The 18,003-nt window shown below is 34.3% G+C and overlaps 1 protein-coding gene across 1 annotated transcript; it reads right to left on the bottom strand.

Moving 5' to 3' along the window:
* Positions 1-1,281: 1,281 nt before the first annotated feature.
* Positions 1,282-7,070, bottom strand: LOC139844401 (protein unc-13 homolog). The gene is made up of 5 exons (XM_071834626.1): positions 6,459-7,070; positions 4,577-5,443; positions 3,409-3,864; positions 3,139-3,328; positions 1,282-2,769 (listed from the first exon to the last, which is right to left on the bottom strand). The coding sequence occupies exons 1-5, from the start codon at positions 7,005-7,007 to the stop codon at positions 1,832-1,834; spliced, it is 3,000 nt and encodes a 999-aa protein (XP_071690727.1). The 5' UTR covers positions 7,008-7,070; the 3' UTR covers positions 1,282-1,831.
* Between the last annotated feature and the right edge of the window lie 10,933 nt (positions 7,071-18,003).

The following is an 18,003-nucleotide window of genomic DNA, read 5'->3' as shown; positions in this document are numbered from 1 at the left end:
CTTGCTACAATGTTATTGTAACTGTTTAATATATGGTATGGTTGATCAATGTTACTCTCTTTGTCCCTAATTTATAGTTTAATATTATTTTTTTTGAATGTTCCAAATTAATTGTTCACTTCCATAAATAGAAATGAATAAGAAGATTAAGTTCTATTATGCCATTAATGTATGTAGATAGAATTCGAAATAAAAAAAGTAAAGGTACAACTGAAAAGTAAATAAAAAGTATAACTTTTATGACATTTTCTTAAATTATATGTGTTTTGTGTGAGGACAACTAAATATAAATAGGACGGATGAGTGTTTTATAATGTTTATATTGAATTGTCAAAAAACAATATACATATCATTTCATGACATAATATATGGTTAGTCTACTCAAATGACCCACTTATGTGTATTGGACCAATAATTCTTATTACCAGTAGAGTGATGATGAGATAGATATGGTGTGGTTCCCACTTAAAGGTGTGTTTATCTTCATATTTATTTAAATTTCAATACTCATACTATAAAATTATGAATAGGCTAATTTCAAGTATACTTTATTAGTTTAAACTATCAAATTATAATCTTAAAAAAATTGTGAGGTTGCATTATTATATTTAGTGGTGTCATATACAAAATAAAATAAAATTTTGCAATAAATTTTAAAAAATTAGTGGTATCACAAGATCTTGTAACTCCCTTACTAAACTTGCCACTGATAGAAGTGTCTATATTTTTATTTTGAGTTGTTTTATTTAAATGTTTACTTTTGTGTTTCTACCAATCAAAAGATGATTTAGCAGAGAGAGAGAGAGATGATTAACATATTATTGGTAAAGAATAAAACTAATGTTATACCTTAAAACTTTGTACAAATTAAATTTCATAAACAGTTCGTTCTGGGACGGAGTAATATTCATTGAATTTAGGGATATACCTTTGTTCTATGCTTCCAATATATAGCTTAAACAGAGTAACTAATTTTTCTTTATGGTGATTTTAACCAAATATAATGATACCTCAAGTCTTGACTCCGAGAAGGAAATCGATCAGACAACCAAGAAGCTGTGGTGTAATTTAGTTTGATACCTTTAGTTCATCCCTGGTCTATGTATGTGCTACATATACCTTTGCAGCAATAGTAGTATTTTTAGTCATCAATCTTGTCAAAAATAGTATCCAATTTGCACCACTTTTTTAAGGATGTATCAAAATTGTGCATTGCTTTACTTGTATATATAGTACAAACAAACTGTTAAAACACAAAAATCTGATGAATTTATTAAGAAATATTCTTTAAAATATCAAATTGCCCATTGCCCATTCGCAAACAAACAAATCCAGACTCCCATTTAACATACTAAATATTCTTCCCATTTATATAAGAGAAAACCGCTAGCTGCTCTTAAGAAGTATAACACTATACATGATCATAAATACAAATACCTGACATGAACTTAGATTCAACAGCTTGTTCCCAAATTTCCCATTAGTTGTCCTCATCACCAACACATCCATCGAGAATCGTCTCTCAAAAAGAAGCAAATATTCCATCAAAATAAAATAATCAACAAATGGAGAGCCTAAAAACAAAGTAAAAGGGTCCCAAGAACTTATATAGACAACAAATAATGAATCTTTGACTTTGAGCAGGTGACCATGCTAAACTGCATGCTGAATCCAACAACCAGCGGGCCTGACTCAACAAAAAGATGCTCAACAACAAACTGTACAGAAATATAATATAACATGTCTTGAAAGTCTGCTTATATCGTAGTGAACCCAAACAGATGATTAGTGGAAAAACTCCAGTTTTCCTGTTGAATTTACAACGGAATCATCAAAGTTTCTTGGGCAAATTGTAGGTTTTCTTTAAGAATTTCGAAGCAGCATCATCGTTTCGGTAGCACAAAACACGTAAAAGAGTGTTTGGATCAGATGAACTCCATTGACCCGTAGTCGCAGGTAATGGTAATCTTGATTTAGCAGATGACCCATACGTCTCTAAAGTCAAACGTCTAAACTGCTCAATAATCGTCTCGCTTTCTGTTCGATAAAATGGAAGAACGTCTCTTACAGGAATCGAAAACTTGTTAATCACATCCATTGGCAACCCATCACCATTGGCCCAAAACAAATCTTTAAGGGACTTAAAATCATTTTCTATAATTTGACAATCTTGTAACGTAAAAGAACGAGACGGCCCACCAGCAAGCAAGACCAATAAAAACCCTTCAAAACATGCTTTCATTATTTCGGCAACTAAACGTGTCCGAACTCTCTCGTTCACAGTTTCAGCAATAACCATTAAGTTCTGTTCGAGCTCCTGAATGAACGGTTCGATCGATGAAGATGACAGGTCACCGATATAAAGCCCGTCCCACAAACAAGGGCTAAGATCATGAAACACGAGTTTGTAAGCTGTGGACTCGCATAGTTGTTGAATTCCTTCTAGACACGCACCCGGGGTGAGCTCAAATTTCTTTGCTAAACCGTTCGAAAAGTCTTCAACATGGGCAGATTCAGAGTTTCTCAAAAGGGTAATGATTCTTTTTTCTAAAACATCGAGCTCTGTACGGATTTGTTGCATAGTATTTATACGTACACATAATTGCGGTACTCCGAAAGCATTATTAGTCCCATTCGTTGTTGCAACCTGAGAGTTCCTTCTTTGTATGTTAGCGGGTTTTTCTTTTTTCTTAAAAACACCATGAAATTTTGCCTCGGCTGCGCACCTGGTCAATGCGGGCATAGCGGGAATGTATGTACTCCTTGATCCTGCACGTGGAATAAGTAAATAGTGAATAACCAATATTTCATATAACAAGTCCATCGGTTATTAATAAGAATTAAACAGTCAGATTAAACTCTGCTGGCATCATATGAGTTGTTTGTTATGCATTAGTATACATATGAATTAAAATAAGTTGGTACAATATAATATAATGTTTTAATAAAAACTAAATTGTGATATACATTTATTTTATTATGTTCTTAAATATCTACAACTTTGAGGAATAATTCATTCCACTCTTTAAAACATCCAAAAAGCTTTTTTTAATCCAAAATGAACTATTCCATTATTCCCTCATACCAAACATCACATAATGTAAATCAAGACAATGTTGTTAAGATTGTAAAAATTACCGCAGCCTGGTTTGACTTTGTTCACATAGTACTGAAGGCATCTATCGAGGCCAACAATTAAATCAGGAAGCAATGCTGGATGCATAGGAATCGGCAACTGAAAAAAGGCGTCCAAAGTTTCATCAATAATCCTCAAGACTTCAACAGCCGATGGAGCGTATCCTTCTTGATTAGCCCGTGGATTCCAAACCTATGTCAAAATAATTTCAATACGATTACAAGGTAAACATGAATATTAGTAGGTAATTAACTTTATTTAACGGGACCCACCTCTTGTTGAAGATTTCTGTCAACCCACTCCTTCAATCGGTCTAATCTCAACTTGGTCCAACCTTTGACTAAATTTGCTATTGCAGCTTCAGCTTCAAATGGTGGCATCTCACGAATAATTGCTTTCCCGCCATCATCACTATCGACCGAATCTTCAACTGCAATCTGCACAAGATCTTTCTCTAACTTATCAGCAGCTCTCAAAACTTGAACTGCATCTGGGGTTAACTCACTGATACCCGAAATAAACTGTTTTAACTCATTCCCGTAACAAACATGAAGAGTGGCAACAGCTACACCAGCAGCAAGAGGATGCCATCTTTTTAAAATGGGACTAAACATTTTCTTTTCTTTGATAGCTAATTCACCAACGTCTTTAGCAAGAATAGCAAGAACGGGAAGTGGGTTTGGTTGGTTTCTTGATGCTCTCCGGCTTGAATCTGCCTTCTCCATAATCTGATATTGAAATCAAGGCATAAATTATTGATGGAAACATTCATATGTCGAGTATTTTTCCGGTTGGTTGGACAAATGGAACGGAGTGACATATGATTGACGTGGAAGGTGTAATAGGATGGGTCATTACATTACATTATTGCAACGGTCATTCATGTATATTGGTAAAGAAAGATACAACAGTGGGATACTATGAAAAACAGTTTTTCGGTTAATTTCCATAGTTTATAATAACATGATGTAAATAGATTGAGTTCTACGTAATAGCTAGTTTTATCTAGAATAAAAAACGGATTTACAGAAGTAAAATAATTATAATAAAAAGGCTAAAAGATAGATAAACAACCAAATAGGACGCAATAAATGTATAATATATCTATTCATTTTTAAAAATAATAATTAAAATATTATATAATATTACACTAAGAAAAATAAATTCTACAGTGAATTTTCATTCCATTCATGGAGAGAAATAATTCTTACTTCTAGTAAAAGAATGCGTGAAACGAAAAAAAATCATATTTGGTTCAATCCATTCCTTTACATAATGGACATTTCATTCATTCGTTGTTTCTTTCTTCCGCACACTTGCAATTTGTAACAAATCATGGAATCGGATATGAACAATAATATCAAAATCATAGTTTAAGAGTTACGTTTCTTCACTCTTTCATTTCATTTCATTTATAATAGCATCAAACATAAAACTTACTTGAGCAAAAGCAGTGCGGAGTGATGACCTAATGTATGTATCAGTCCTACTTCGAGCCACATCAACTTCATTTTTCCTTCTGCGACGATATTCATTTGATATATCTTCAACCAACACTTTAGCAGCTGATACCCCTAAAGAAACAATACTCTGCATAGAATTGATATTTACTTTGTCAAATGTGTCATGATATGCTAGAAGGCGTTTTTCAGCCCAACCCAATATCGAAGTCAATGTAGAACTCAAAACTTTGGCATAAACAGGATCCTTTGTTGTCTTTGCATCTTTTGCAACTTCGACTAACTGACAATCAGCAGCATAAAGCAGATCATTATCCGATTGTCCAGTTGCAACAAAACGATTAAATAAAACCCATGTAAAACATATGTTATGAAGCATTTGGTTTATTCCTAATATTCCCCAAGTTTTCTTTATCAGATCCATGACCTCATCAACTTCATCTATAATAGATGACTCATCATTAGCATCAAAGCATGTTTCTAGAAGGATCTCATATAGTCTGAGATTTAAAGGAAACCCGTCTGCCCAATGGCATGAATCTGATGACCCGTCGTTTGATCGGTTGGCAAGTGACATAACAGCGCCACGTAGGACTTGAAGGGTCTCGTTGTTTCTTCCAGTTTCAATTGGTCTTTCTAATGCACCGTGAATAATCTTTTGTAGCCTTTGGGAACCGGTTGTTGAGTTGCCAAGTGGCATGTGAGGGTGTAGAAGAAGTCCAGCCTCTAACATCTTCAAGTTTCTCTTCTGCCACATGTCATACTCTTGTTGGTCGGTGAAATCTGAAGATTTGAACTGCTGCAATAGTTCTAGTGGAAGAACCATCATTTCAACTCGCCTCCCTACCTAATTAACCAACATAAATCATCAATATTATGAGTGTATGACAAAAGGATGTTCCGTTTAACAATTAATATTGGAATAAATTAATTGCGGTTATAAATATCGAAGGTTCGAACCAAAAGATTTATCAACCACAATACTCGTACTGGCATGATAGCAACATACCTAACACTAGTACATTTTTCAACCAACATAAATCATCAATAACTCTTAAGATATTAAATTGTTATCCATGTAGTCTTCTTGTCCCAAATATATCATTTATGTTTTAATTAGACTGCAATTAAATAAAATTAATTAAATATTAAGATGATTGAGATGGTGATAGCATATCATAAAAATAATTCCTTTTATTTGAATACAGTTAATATACATACATCTATATCTATATCTATATTTTAAGAAAACAAGAAAGAAGATATTGACATTTGTAACAATTTAGCCTAACTAAATTTCTAATACAGCTACTACACAACAATCTTCAATGGCATTTGACTGGAGCATCTTCAACAAGACGACAGTATAAATATAATTACATAAATACAATCATTTAATTTTAATTCAAATCTTAAAATAAAAAATTTCAGTAACTGAAGACATAATCAAACAAATATTTTAACATAGTGTCAGTTTCTCCACCACAGTAATCAATAATCAACAATCAACAATTTAAATAAATAAATAAATAAATAAAAACATCATCAACAGCACAGAATGAACCACCAGATTTCCTTACATCTCAATTGCCTAAATATAGCAGTTACATTTAAATCATTTCAATTTCCATATCCAGTGTAGCATAAATAATAAGCATCCAATTTTTTCAACTCCAAATTTCACAAATCCAATCCAATTCTTAGATGATATAAATATCTAAATCTAATTCAAATATGTAAATTACATCACTAACTAATCATCCGAAACTAAAATCCTCACAGTATAAATATAACATAATATAATTATTATATATAAAAATAATAATAAACAAAAAATTAGATAACCTGTATATATATTATACCTGACCAGCTGAAATTCTCAACAATGCTCTTCGAATTCTAGAATCAGCAGCATCAGAAATCTTCATCTGAACTCTAATTAACTCACCAACAGTCATCACTTTCTTAACCTTACCGCCGGAGCCATTACCGGATCCGGCAGAGCTCGGACTACCGACAGAGGAGCTAGATCGGAGCCCTAATGCCTTTTTCATTTTCGATGCAGCACTCGACGTAATCGATCTCTGCGACGGCGAACCAGACAACGACGGCGATTGAGAAGATCTGTCAGGAGTGAACGTTGACGCGGCGGCGGTGCTGTTGCTGTAAGATAAAGGTTTTCCGGTGGATGTACGACATACAGAGATGAAGATCTCGTAAGCAGTTTCACGGAGGTCGGTGGTGGATAAGGACGGTGTGAGATCGCCGAATGGTGATGGAAGTGGTGTTAGAGCAGTGGCGGTCGAGGTGAACCGGGAAGAGGCGTTGGTTGTTCCGTTGATGCCGGTCGAACCGGTTGAGTCTCGTCTAGAATGGCCCAGTATTCTCTCTCTACTGAAAAGAGAAGCCATTGAAGAAAGAGTGTGTTTTTGTGTGTGTGAAAAATAAAGAGTAAAGTGAAGATGATGACCAGATTTTATTGTGTTTATTTGTTACTCGTATATTTTATTTTACTAAATAAATTAATATTCCAGCTAAGGGTTAGAAACAGATGGACTGCGTACACTAGAGTATGGGGTCGGATTACTCGCTCTTTCCGGGTAACCCGAATAAGGAAAACCTTAATACTTTTTTAAAATAAATTAATATATTTATAATTGTTTTTGTTTAACTATGTAAAGTATATATAATAATTGTATAATCATAAATAAACTGTATTTTGAAATGATTTTAAAAATTGATACTGAAAAGAATTGCCAGAAAATAAAGGGATAAGAATGTCGATTAATTTATTGGATTGTTAACATTGACTTCAATCAGTGCATATACTTCAATATTTTGGGGGTATTTTGGGGTAAACTGAAAAAAAAAAAAAAAAATTTATAATTTTTTTATTTTATTTTGTGAGCACATAAAAACAAGTGTATATCCTAGGTGCATGTGTTTTGGATCTATGAAGTTCTTTACTTCCCTCTCATCTTTAGTTTAATTTTTTTCATTTTTTTTTTAACATTAAAATCACATAAAAATATGAACATTTAAAAAAGACATTTTGTGATTAATATTATTATTTTGGCGGGAAAACGGTCAAAGAAATAAATGATAACATTTATTGCAATAAATGTTTGTTTCTGAGTTTTTTTTTTTAGGGTTTATAAATTAGGGTTTAGAAACATCAGGGTTTAGTATTAGGGTCTAGAAATTAGGGGTTAGAAATTAGAGTTTAGCTATTAGGGTTTAGGGTTTGAAAAATAGGGTTTAGATTGAATTTTTAACACGAACGGTTTAGGGTTTAGAGTTTAGGGTTTAGGGCTTTGGATTTGGTCCCTAAACCCAAAAACCTAAGCCCTAAACTCTAAATCCTAAACTCTAAATCGGACTAAATCTTGAAAAAAAAACTTCACATTTGATGAAAAAAAAAACGCTCGACATTCAGAAATAACATCACACATGATGCATGTTATCAGTTTTTTTTTCCGACCGTTTTTCCGTCAAAATAATAACATTCATCACAAGGTGTCTTTTTTAAATGTTCATATTTTCATGTGATCTTAATTTTTGAAAAAAAAATTACTTCCCCCTAAAAAAGTGTTTCCCTCTTGATAATGACCATATATATATATATATATATATATATATATATATATATATATATATATATATATATATATATATATATATATATATATATATATATAGTGGTAGGATCAAGAGGGAAGTAACCATTCCGGGGGAAGCGGGGGGAAGCAAAAACTTTTTTTTTCGTTTTTTGAAAAAACTTTGTTCACGAACATTATAGATAAGATGAAAATATGAACATTTAGTAGAGACACTTTGTGATAAATGTTTTTATTTTGGAGGGAAAACGCTCGAAGAAGTAATATATAACAATTATCGTGTTTTTCGAGCGTATTTTGAGGTTTTAGCTATTGGGGTTTAGATATTAGGGTTTAGATATTAGGGTTTAGAAATTTTGGGTTTAGGGTTTCGATTTAGGGTTTAGATTTAGGATTTAGATTGAGTTTTTAACACGAACGGTTTAGAGTTTAGGGTTTAGGGTTTAGGGTTTGGTGTTTTGAGTTTATGGAATAAACCCAAAACACCAAACCCTAAACCCTAAACTCTAAATCGGGCTAAATTTTACTTCACGAAACATGGAAAAAAAACGTTCATATTCTTCACGAACAATATTATCTTGAATGTTATTTTTGTCGATCGTTTTTCCGCCTAAATAATAACATTCATCGCGAAGTGTCTCTTCTAAATGTTCATATTTTCGTGTGATCTTGATGCCGGAAAAAAAAATTCAAAAAAAACGTAAAAAAAAATTTTGCTTCCCCCCGCTTCCCCCCGATTGGTTACTTCCCCATTGATCCTGCCCACTATATATATATATATATATATATATATATATATATATATATATATATATATATATATACACACACACACACACACATACATATATGGTTCTTTTGTCTTCAATGATTATTACATGAAAAATTATGTCATAGTTAAGAGTGTTTAGTCCATTAATTCTGGTGACGAAGTGCTGACGATGATGTAACAGTTAGTCATGATGAGGAAGTATGTCATGGTAAAAAGTGACCTAATGCATTCATTATATTCACGAAAATATAATATTTAATTATTTTAAGAATTAATAAAAACTAAAAATAGAATGTCATATTTAACCTCATTGTACTTCTTTTTACTATTCTCGTCTCATATATATTGTCTAGTATTTTTTTTTTTAAAATGTTCAAAATTAATTGTCATCTTTCATAAAAAGATAAGAATACATAGGTAAAGTTAATTTATACCCCTAATCGATGTTGTAAAAAATCATGATTACTCTCGATTAATCCTCGATTACTCATTTTAAAAAGGCCTGTTATGATTTTTCAAAATCTGTTTAATTAATCCGTTAACGTCGTTTAATGGGTCAAAATTGAACTTGTTGATCATCGTCGATCAAAGTCAAATTAAATCAACATTTTAACATTAATTTAAACTAAAATTTTAGAGTTTTTGAACAAAAATTAATGATTTTAGACAATTATGTTAAAGTTTATGTTTATATGTATAATTACTCCTATATTTACACATGTAAACTTAAAAATTTATTGTTTAAATGTATAAAAAATAGAATTCGATTAATATCCGATTAATTTCAGGATTGCTGATTAGTCATTCCACAGTCTCTCCCGAACACTCCCTGAATAACGAGATTTGCACCCTTGACCCTAATGCATGTATGTAAGACAAAATAGATAGGTAAAAAATAAGGGGTAAAACTATTAAGTAAAAAATAATACAATGTAATGATGATATATTTAAAACTGTGTATTTTTGGTCTAGAGATGACGGACGTATGAAGTACTAATATAAAGGAATAACATGAAAAAAAATTTAGTAATATAAAAGTTAAAATTAGCACCGAAACCTTTGGTTCTTATTTTGGATCATCTTATAGTTATGGATGCTAATGGATGTCTGATTCATCGGATATTCATCCGACCCGATTCATTTAAATGAATATGGATTATCTAAATGGATGATAAGTGAATATTGATATGATGTAGATGTAAAAATTAGTGGATCGGATGTGGATAATAATTTCTTATTCATGTATATATTCATTTATCACTCGAAATACATATATACATATAAACATATACCGTTCCTCCACCCGTTCACCACTGCTTTCATCGCCTTTATCACCCAATTCTTCACCTTCCCACATTAATTTCTTTTGTTTTCAAACTTTAACTACGTTATCTTCCTAACTAATTAAAACAGAGACTTCCTTTTCAACCAACCTTCTCTCTTAAAAAACCCAACCGGAACCCTAATTTTCTTGTGATCTCCGGCGCCGCCAAGTCTTTTTCTTAGATCTCCTCTCTGCCGTCGCCTCTTTTCTTCTCCGATCAGTGACACAGGTTTGTAGTCCTCTGCTGCTACTCTCTCCGACCACCGGCATCTCGCCGGTGGTTTGGATTTTTCTTGCTTTCCGTTCTTAATAAGGTACTCTCTGTCCTTCTTCCTTTTTCGACGTTTTGTGGGTGACACTGTATTCTCAGGCTACATCTCCGACATCCAGGCGACGAATATGAGCTTTTCTTGCTCGGGTTATGGGTGTTTCGGGTGTGTTCGGGTTTGATGGTGTTGCTTACATCGTCTGGTACTCCCTCCTTCCCTCGCCGTCGTGGTGTCTCCTCTGTTGGGGTGGTAGGCGGTGAGTTCCGGTGGAACTCTACTTCCCTTTTTATTTGGTTGGACGTTGTGTTTGGAGGGGGTTTGGAGGTTGTTGGAGGTGGTGATGGTGGTGCGTATATTATGTGTGAAATCCGGCTGTTTCCGGTGGTCTTCTGCCGCCGGCGGTGATAGGTGGTGGTGGCTGCTGTTGGTGGCTTTAGGTGGCTGTCATGATAGTGGCTGGTTTCCAGGTGGCCGCGGGCGGTGGCTTATGGTGGTGGGTTGCGGTTGGTATACTCTAGGTGGTGCTAGGGTTTGCTTGTTGTAATCGGACACTGTTTGTTCGTCCTTTTGGGACCGAGGGTTTGTAAATGTCGTTTAGAAAATGGGCAAAGATGACTAGTTCCTTCATGGTTTGATTCGGCTCTTGGTTCTGATTGGTAGTTGCGGGTTTGGTTCACTCATTCCATTTTTCTCGTCGTCGAGTCTTTTTCGGGTTCGATGTTGTTGCCGGTGTTGTTGACTTAGTTGACTTCGGTAAATAGGCCTCGGGTTAGGTGTTCTTGGGTTGCCCGGTGAATGGATTGGATTTGCGGTTCTGAGAAGTGTTGTTGCGGGGTTAAATACGGGATCGGGTTTATGTGTTTGTGTTTTAGGCTTAGGTTTGGTGGGTTGTGTTTGTGTAATTTTTCAGTTGTAATTCTTGTAGTGCTTATGTGTCGTTCATATTGTTTAGAACGAACATAGTTTCTCTAGAGATCGTTACGATCTGTTTAAATGTTGTACCACCGGAACCTCGGTTCTTTTATATATATATATATATATATATATATATATATATATATATACATATACATATTAATATTTTTTTCCCAAAAAAAAAAACCTATAAACATATACATATATACTTAAATATATGCGTTTACATATACATCTTTATATATGTAACACCATAAACCAGAAAATGTTATCGAATATATAGATTGTGAAGATACAACTATGTAAATAGTACTCCGTTTTAAATTTATGTATCTTGCATATATTACATATATTTGGTAAAAATACTTTGATGATTTCATTTCATAATAGAAATAATTTTTAAAAAAACTTACTATTTAACGGATAGTTGTTTACCCGTTTCATTCAACGAATATGAATACGGATGGATTAATTATATTTAAATGAATATGAATATAAATATAAATTTTAAAAATTAAATAGATATGGATATAGACTCATCTCATCGTATCTATCCATTGTCATCCCTCCTTATATTGTTTTTTTTTTTATATTTAAAACAAAAATCACGTGCGAGGCTTATTAAAGTTCTATATAAATCTTCATGTCGACGCCAACTCAAAGAAAACAAGCTGGACTACAAGAGGGGTACGCTGTATAATTGAAATTTTGGCGGCACACATGCACACCATGTAAAAGTTTATACTCTCTATTTATTATTATTATTATTATTATTATTATTATTATTATTATTATTATTATTATTATATTATTATTATTATTATTATTATTATTATTATTATATTATTATTATCCCTTACATACTAAAACACAGTAAAACACATGGCTTATTGTGTACTTTTAGTTGATTAACATTGTAGTTTCAAGTTCGTGTTCACACTACAATTCGTCCCTCAAATTCAGCTCACTTTACACAACAGCCCCTCAAGTTTAGACTTTTGCAGGGGTAGAAAGTGTAAACATATAGTAAACTATTCCAGGGGTAGAAAGTGTAAACATATAGTTTTATTAAAATAAAAAAACCTAACTCCCCCGAATTTATAACAGTCTCTATCTTCTCGCTCGGTGCGAGTTAAATTTTTTCGAGATCACCGTTCAACTCGAAAAAGTCTCACGAACCCAACGGGACTAACTATACGCGAAACGGACACTTTTTAAAAAACGCTTAACACAACGACAACCCGTATCTTTCTGTTCGCCGCAAGTTAAATTTTTCCGACATCACCGTTACACTCGAAAATTTTTTATGAACAAAACGAAACTAACTACGTTCGAAACAGACACTTTTTAAAAAACGCTTAAGACAACGACATCTAAAACGGCGCTTAAGACATGGGCCGTTTTCCCTCTGTAAATACACAACGCTACGTTAAATATGAATACACAGGCCGAAAGCCCCCTCTGCATCGCGCGGGCCGGATCCAAGCTAGTTATTATTATTATTATTATTATTATTATTATTATTATTATTATTATTATTATTATTATTATTATTATTATTATTATTATTTCAATGACAATGAGTAAATAAGTAACATTATTATTTATCTTAAATATTAAACATTAAGGCTTCATTTGGCTCACGGAATCCAATGAGATTCCGGCAGAAATAGAATTGAATTTAGACATGCGTCGTGTATAAATTCAATTCCAATTTCGTCAGAATCTCATTGAATTACGTGATCTTTTTACACTATGCACCATTTTTTCTAAAATTTTGAGCTATTAACATGCACGTTCGATCGATATGGGTTGGACTAAACTTAGGTAATGTTATCCACCCCAACCTTCCCCTTCCCCAAATCCTCCTTTACTCCGATGAACTTTCACCCTAATCCTAATTCTTCACGTCATCAAGCAAACGCCATAACTCAAATATTATCCCTAATCGATTATTCGAAAACAATGAACCCCAAGTTGAAGATGGCGAGTGGATTAGGGTTGAAAGAAGGCGACCAAGAACCAGAGATCTTATTAAGAGATACAACGACATGAATCTTAACCCTATCACCACAGGCCAAACTCGTAGAACATATCAAGCTTTCCTGAAACCATTCCTAAACTCCAATTTCAATCACTCAAAGCAACCTTCCCCCTTCCATCGGTCCACGGAACTTATAATCCTATCACATATCCCATTACTATCCCAGTAAACCCACGTAAGCATCAAAATATCCCACCCTCGTCTGGTCAAAGTTGGTCCATTAACGATGAAGACTTTACTTCAGTGAAGTTTTATAATTTTCCAGTATAATTTTCCAGACCACTGGGGAAAGAACGACATGCGGTTATTCTTCAAAAGAAACAATAATCATAGAGATGTTTTCATCCCCTACCTTAAGCGCCTAAAGAATGGCGGAAAATATGGGTTTATAAGATTTAAAGGTATCTGGTCCGCGCGAACGAACAACTGGTCCGCGCGAACGAACATCTGGTCCGCGCGAACAAACACTGCGTTTGCGCGAACGAGCATTCAGTTCGCACAAATGAAGACTCAGTTTGCCCGGAAGCTGCAGAACAGCATAATCAGTCCTTTTTGGGGGTTTTACACCCAAAATCGCGATTTTTACATGTTTAGGTCGATTTGATGGTTCAAGAAGATGCACTAGCATATATATCACATTTATCATGTAACAATCAAGCTTACAAACACACAAACAACAAGATTCAATCAATAATTCAATCAAAACTCACATTATTTCAAAACCTAATTTAAACAAGGACTAATGCTAGAATCTGAAGCACAGAATTTGAATAACAGATGAGGATGATACTAGAATCAGTTTGCTAAGATTCAATTACTTCAAATTCCCACCAGAATCAAGTTAGGGTTTATGGTGACAAGGTTTAGGTACTAGCAAGTTTGTTTCTCAATTTTGGGAAAATAAGAGAAACATCCAGAACATTACACATAAATGGGTATTAAAAACCATACACCATATTCACACGGGTATTTAACAACTTTCAGTAATCTAACGCATCTCGTTAGGCGGTCCTAACGGGGTCCAATTCTAACAAGCAAACGTTAGCTGTAACCCTTGTCACAAAACGAATACAACTAAATCATCAATAATTATAAACATATAATTATTAAATCAAATAATAATATCACATAAGGGCAAATGGGTCATTTCCTACTAGGCCCAGTCTGAGGGCGTTATACTACCTCATTTAATCTCATACTACCACATAACCTACGGATCCGTAGTCTGATAACAAGTTGTAGTACCCGCACAAGGCTGCATAACCAACTGCACAAAAATAAATGTGGTAACCGCACTAGGCTAATTAACCACATAATCAATTACTAGCCTCGGATAGTCAATACTAACACATTGGGGATTCACCACGGAAAGTCATGTGCCATCATTTGCACGAATGCAAATAAAGGCATACAACCACTTTTTACCTATATATATATATATATATATATATATATATATATATATATATATATATATATATATATATATATATATATATATATATATATATACTCACCTTGCATAAACCTTCCAAGACGACGACACAATAATAAGCACTTTTTCTATAAACCTACAAACATAAACATACATACATACATACACACATACATACATTCATACATACATACATACATACATACATACATACACACATTACTTCCTAAACTTTATTCTAATATCATTTCTTCGTTTTAACAAAAGAGGTATGACTTGATATACTTCCTTTCATACAAGTTTTCCTACTTAACCACCTCTTGACCTAAGACTCATTTTGACATTTAAAAGGTTTTGGTTACAACTAGTTTATAACATAACTTCTTTTATAAACTCATCACCATCAAAGTTTATAACTACATAGCAAAGGAATCTTCACTAACATAATCAACTATAATTCATAAAATCATGTTTGTATGAAGATCCTCTTTTAGCACAAGCTTACTACCAAAAACAAAACTACAAATCACAACTTAATCAAAGTTGTGACTTCTAACTTCAAGATTCATGGTCTTCAAGTCTCAAACTAATTTCTTAAACCAAAAACATCGTCTTCATGTTTCTACTAACTGTAAGACCCGTGTATTTATTGTAAATAGTGTATATATGTTAACAAAGTGACGGGGTACGTTTTATATTTAAAAAGGAGCAAGGAATCAGAATTTGCTACGTTTTGATAGTTGTGGTATGTCCTAACTTTAATTTCTTACTTTGATTTTGTGTATGGGTTAGGGTTTGTGTTGAAGATGAACACTAAGACCCATTTGTAGGTAAATTGGGTGTTCTTGAGTAAATTGGGTCATGTAGACTCAATAATGGGTTAGCTAGGGTTTTAAAAGTGATAATTGTTGTTAATGAACCCTAATTGGCTAATAAATTGTTAGAACACTTTAATGATGTGTAAATGGGTGTTATTTGGGTGTAGATGACCCAAATGGGTGTATTGACTTTTAATTGGGTCAAATGGGTCAAGATAGACCAAGGTTGGTTAAGGTTAGTGATTAGTGTTAAAACCTAGTGATTTAATGTGTATGAAGGCCTTGAGCGCCAAGGGTTAGGGTTTTTGGTGAAGATGACCCAATTTAGGGTTAAGTGTCCAAATGGGTCGAGATGACCTAGGAATGGTGTGTAATGTGGGTTTGGATCAAGTTGATTGATTTATTATATGCTTGTGAAATAGGTACGTTACCTTAGAGTTCAAGCTTGGTCTAATAATCACCAAAGGCGTAAGGTGAGTGGAATAATTATGCGTTCATGTATATGGCGTATTTATTTGTAAATGTTATGGTATGAACCACGTGCCGGTAGTACCATAACATTTGTGTGATGTGGATTGTGAGTGTGAACCACGTGCCGGTAGCACTATGATGATAATGATGTGAACCACGTGCCGGTAGCATCGAGTGTGAACCACGTGCCGATAGCACTATAAAATGAGGCGTGAACCACGTGCCGGTAGCGTCGAAGTGTGAACCATGTGCCGGTAGCACTATAAACGAGTGAGACTCAAATGCGTATGGTGTGAACCACGTGCCGGTAGCACCATAGCGTTATGGTTAACCATATTGTGTTGTGATTGTATAGCATGTTATATATATATATATATATATATATATATATATATATATATATATATATTGTGATGAGTACATGCTAACGTGGTTTTGGGATGGTGTACGACTTGTTAGTATTTACGAGTATGTTGATATACTAATTGTGTTACAAGTTCGTATGAGGTATTTGGTATTGTGAATGCGGATAGATAGGTTATATATATGTATGTATAATTATTGCATTCACTAAGCTTTGCTTACCCTCTCGTTGTTTACCATTTTATAGGTTCCGGTGTGGATAAAGGTAAGGGCATTGCTTTGGTTTAGAGATCCCGTCGTTGACTAGGGATGCTTTTGGGACGCGTTGAGTTTTGGAGTTTGACCGATAGATGGGTAGTTTAATCCCAAACGCCATGCTCGTAGTGTAGTTTGAAACTTAAACTTTTGTGGTCGAAACTCTTGTAATTTGTATTAACTTGGTATTTTGGGTCGTGTGGGCCCCACTTGTGAAACTTCATTTTTATGTTTGAAACGTACTAGTTTTACTTATATGAACGCGTGACTAAAAGCGTTTTGGCTAAAAATGCCGGGAACCACCCGATCTTTTTCACATTTAAAGTAACCGGGGACAGCCGGCTTTTGCGGGCCGCGCAGTCCCCAGCGCGCGCCGCGCGGGTATGGCAAACAGCAAAAAAAAAAAAAATTGTTGCAAATTAACGGGGTTTTGTCGGGTGTGGTTTGGGTTGTTACAAGTGGTATCAGAGCATGGTCTAAGGGATTTAGGTGACTTGAGATAGGCGCCTAGACTTAGACTTTTTGTGTGCGCATTTTGTGCTGGACTTGTAGGACTTTGGGTCAGACCGGGACTTGGTTAGTGCATAGGTTTATGTGAACTAATCATGCGTTATTTGTTTGTGTTGTGTAGCAATCATCAAGCGAGATGGACGTTGTACTAGCGAGTTAACGCGACGTGCTCGCGTAGTAATGACTAGCTACCATTACTACGGGTGCAAATCGTGTCAAACAAGCAATGTACGACGATTGTTGAGTGAGATGGGGTAGTGTGGGGCGTGTGTATATTTATGTGTTGTGTGTTTTTGTTTCGACGTTTAATCTCTTCCGTTTTATAGAATGAAGATGCGAAACGGACATGACACCGAACATGATAATGGGGGTACAAGTGAGGACCCCGAGTTCACGGCCAAGGTTGAGGCCATCTTTAAACGCCAAAAGGCGGAGTTTCTCGTAGATGTTAAGAAGATGTTTCTAGACACGATTGACGAACAAGTCATCGATATGGTTAAGGAACAAATTAAGATTGTTCTTCAAGAAGAAATTGTGGGGAGGCGAGACTTTTTCTTTAAGAACTTCAAGGATGCTCAACCTCCTACCTTTGAGGGCGAACGAGACCCACTCAA

This window comes from Rutidosis leptorrhynchoides, chromosome 4 (assembly GCF_046630445.1).
Source record: "Rutidosis leptorrhynchoides isolate AG116_Rl617_1_P2 chromosome 4, CSIRO_AGI_Rlap_v1, whole genome shotgun sequence".
In the NCBI taxonomy this organism is placed as follows: domain Eukaryota; kingdom Viridiplantae; phylum Streptophyta; class Magnoliopsida; order Asterales; family Asteraceae; genus Rutidosis; species Rutidosis leptorrhynchoides.
The sequence above is the reverse complement of the archived record's forward strand: the minus strand, read 5'-3'. Positions and strand labels throughout refer to the sequence as shown.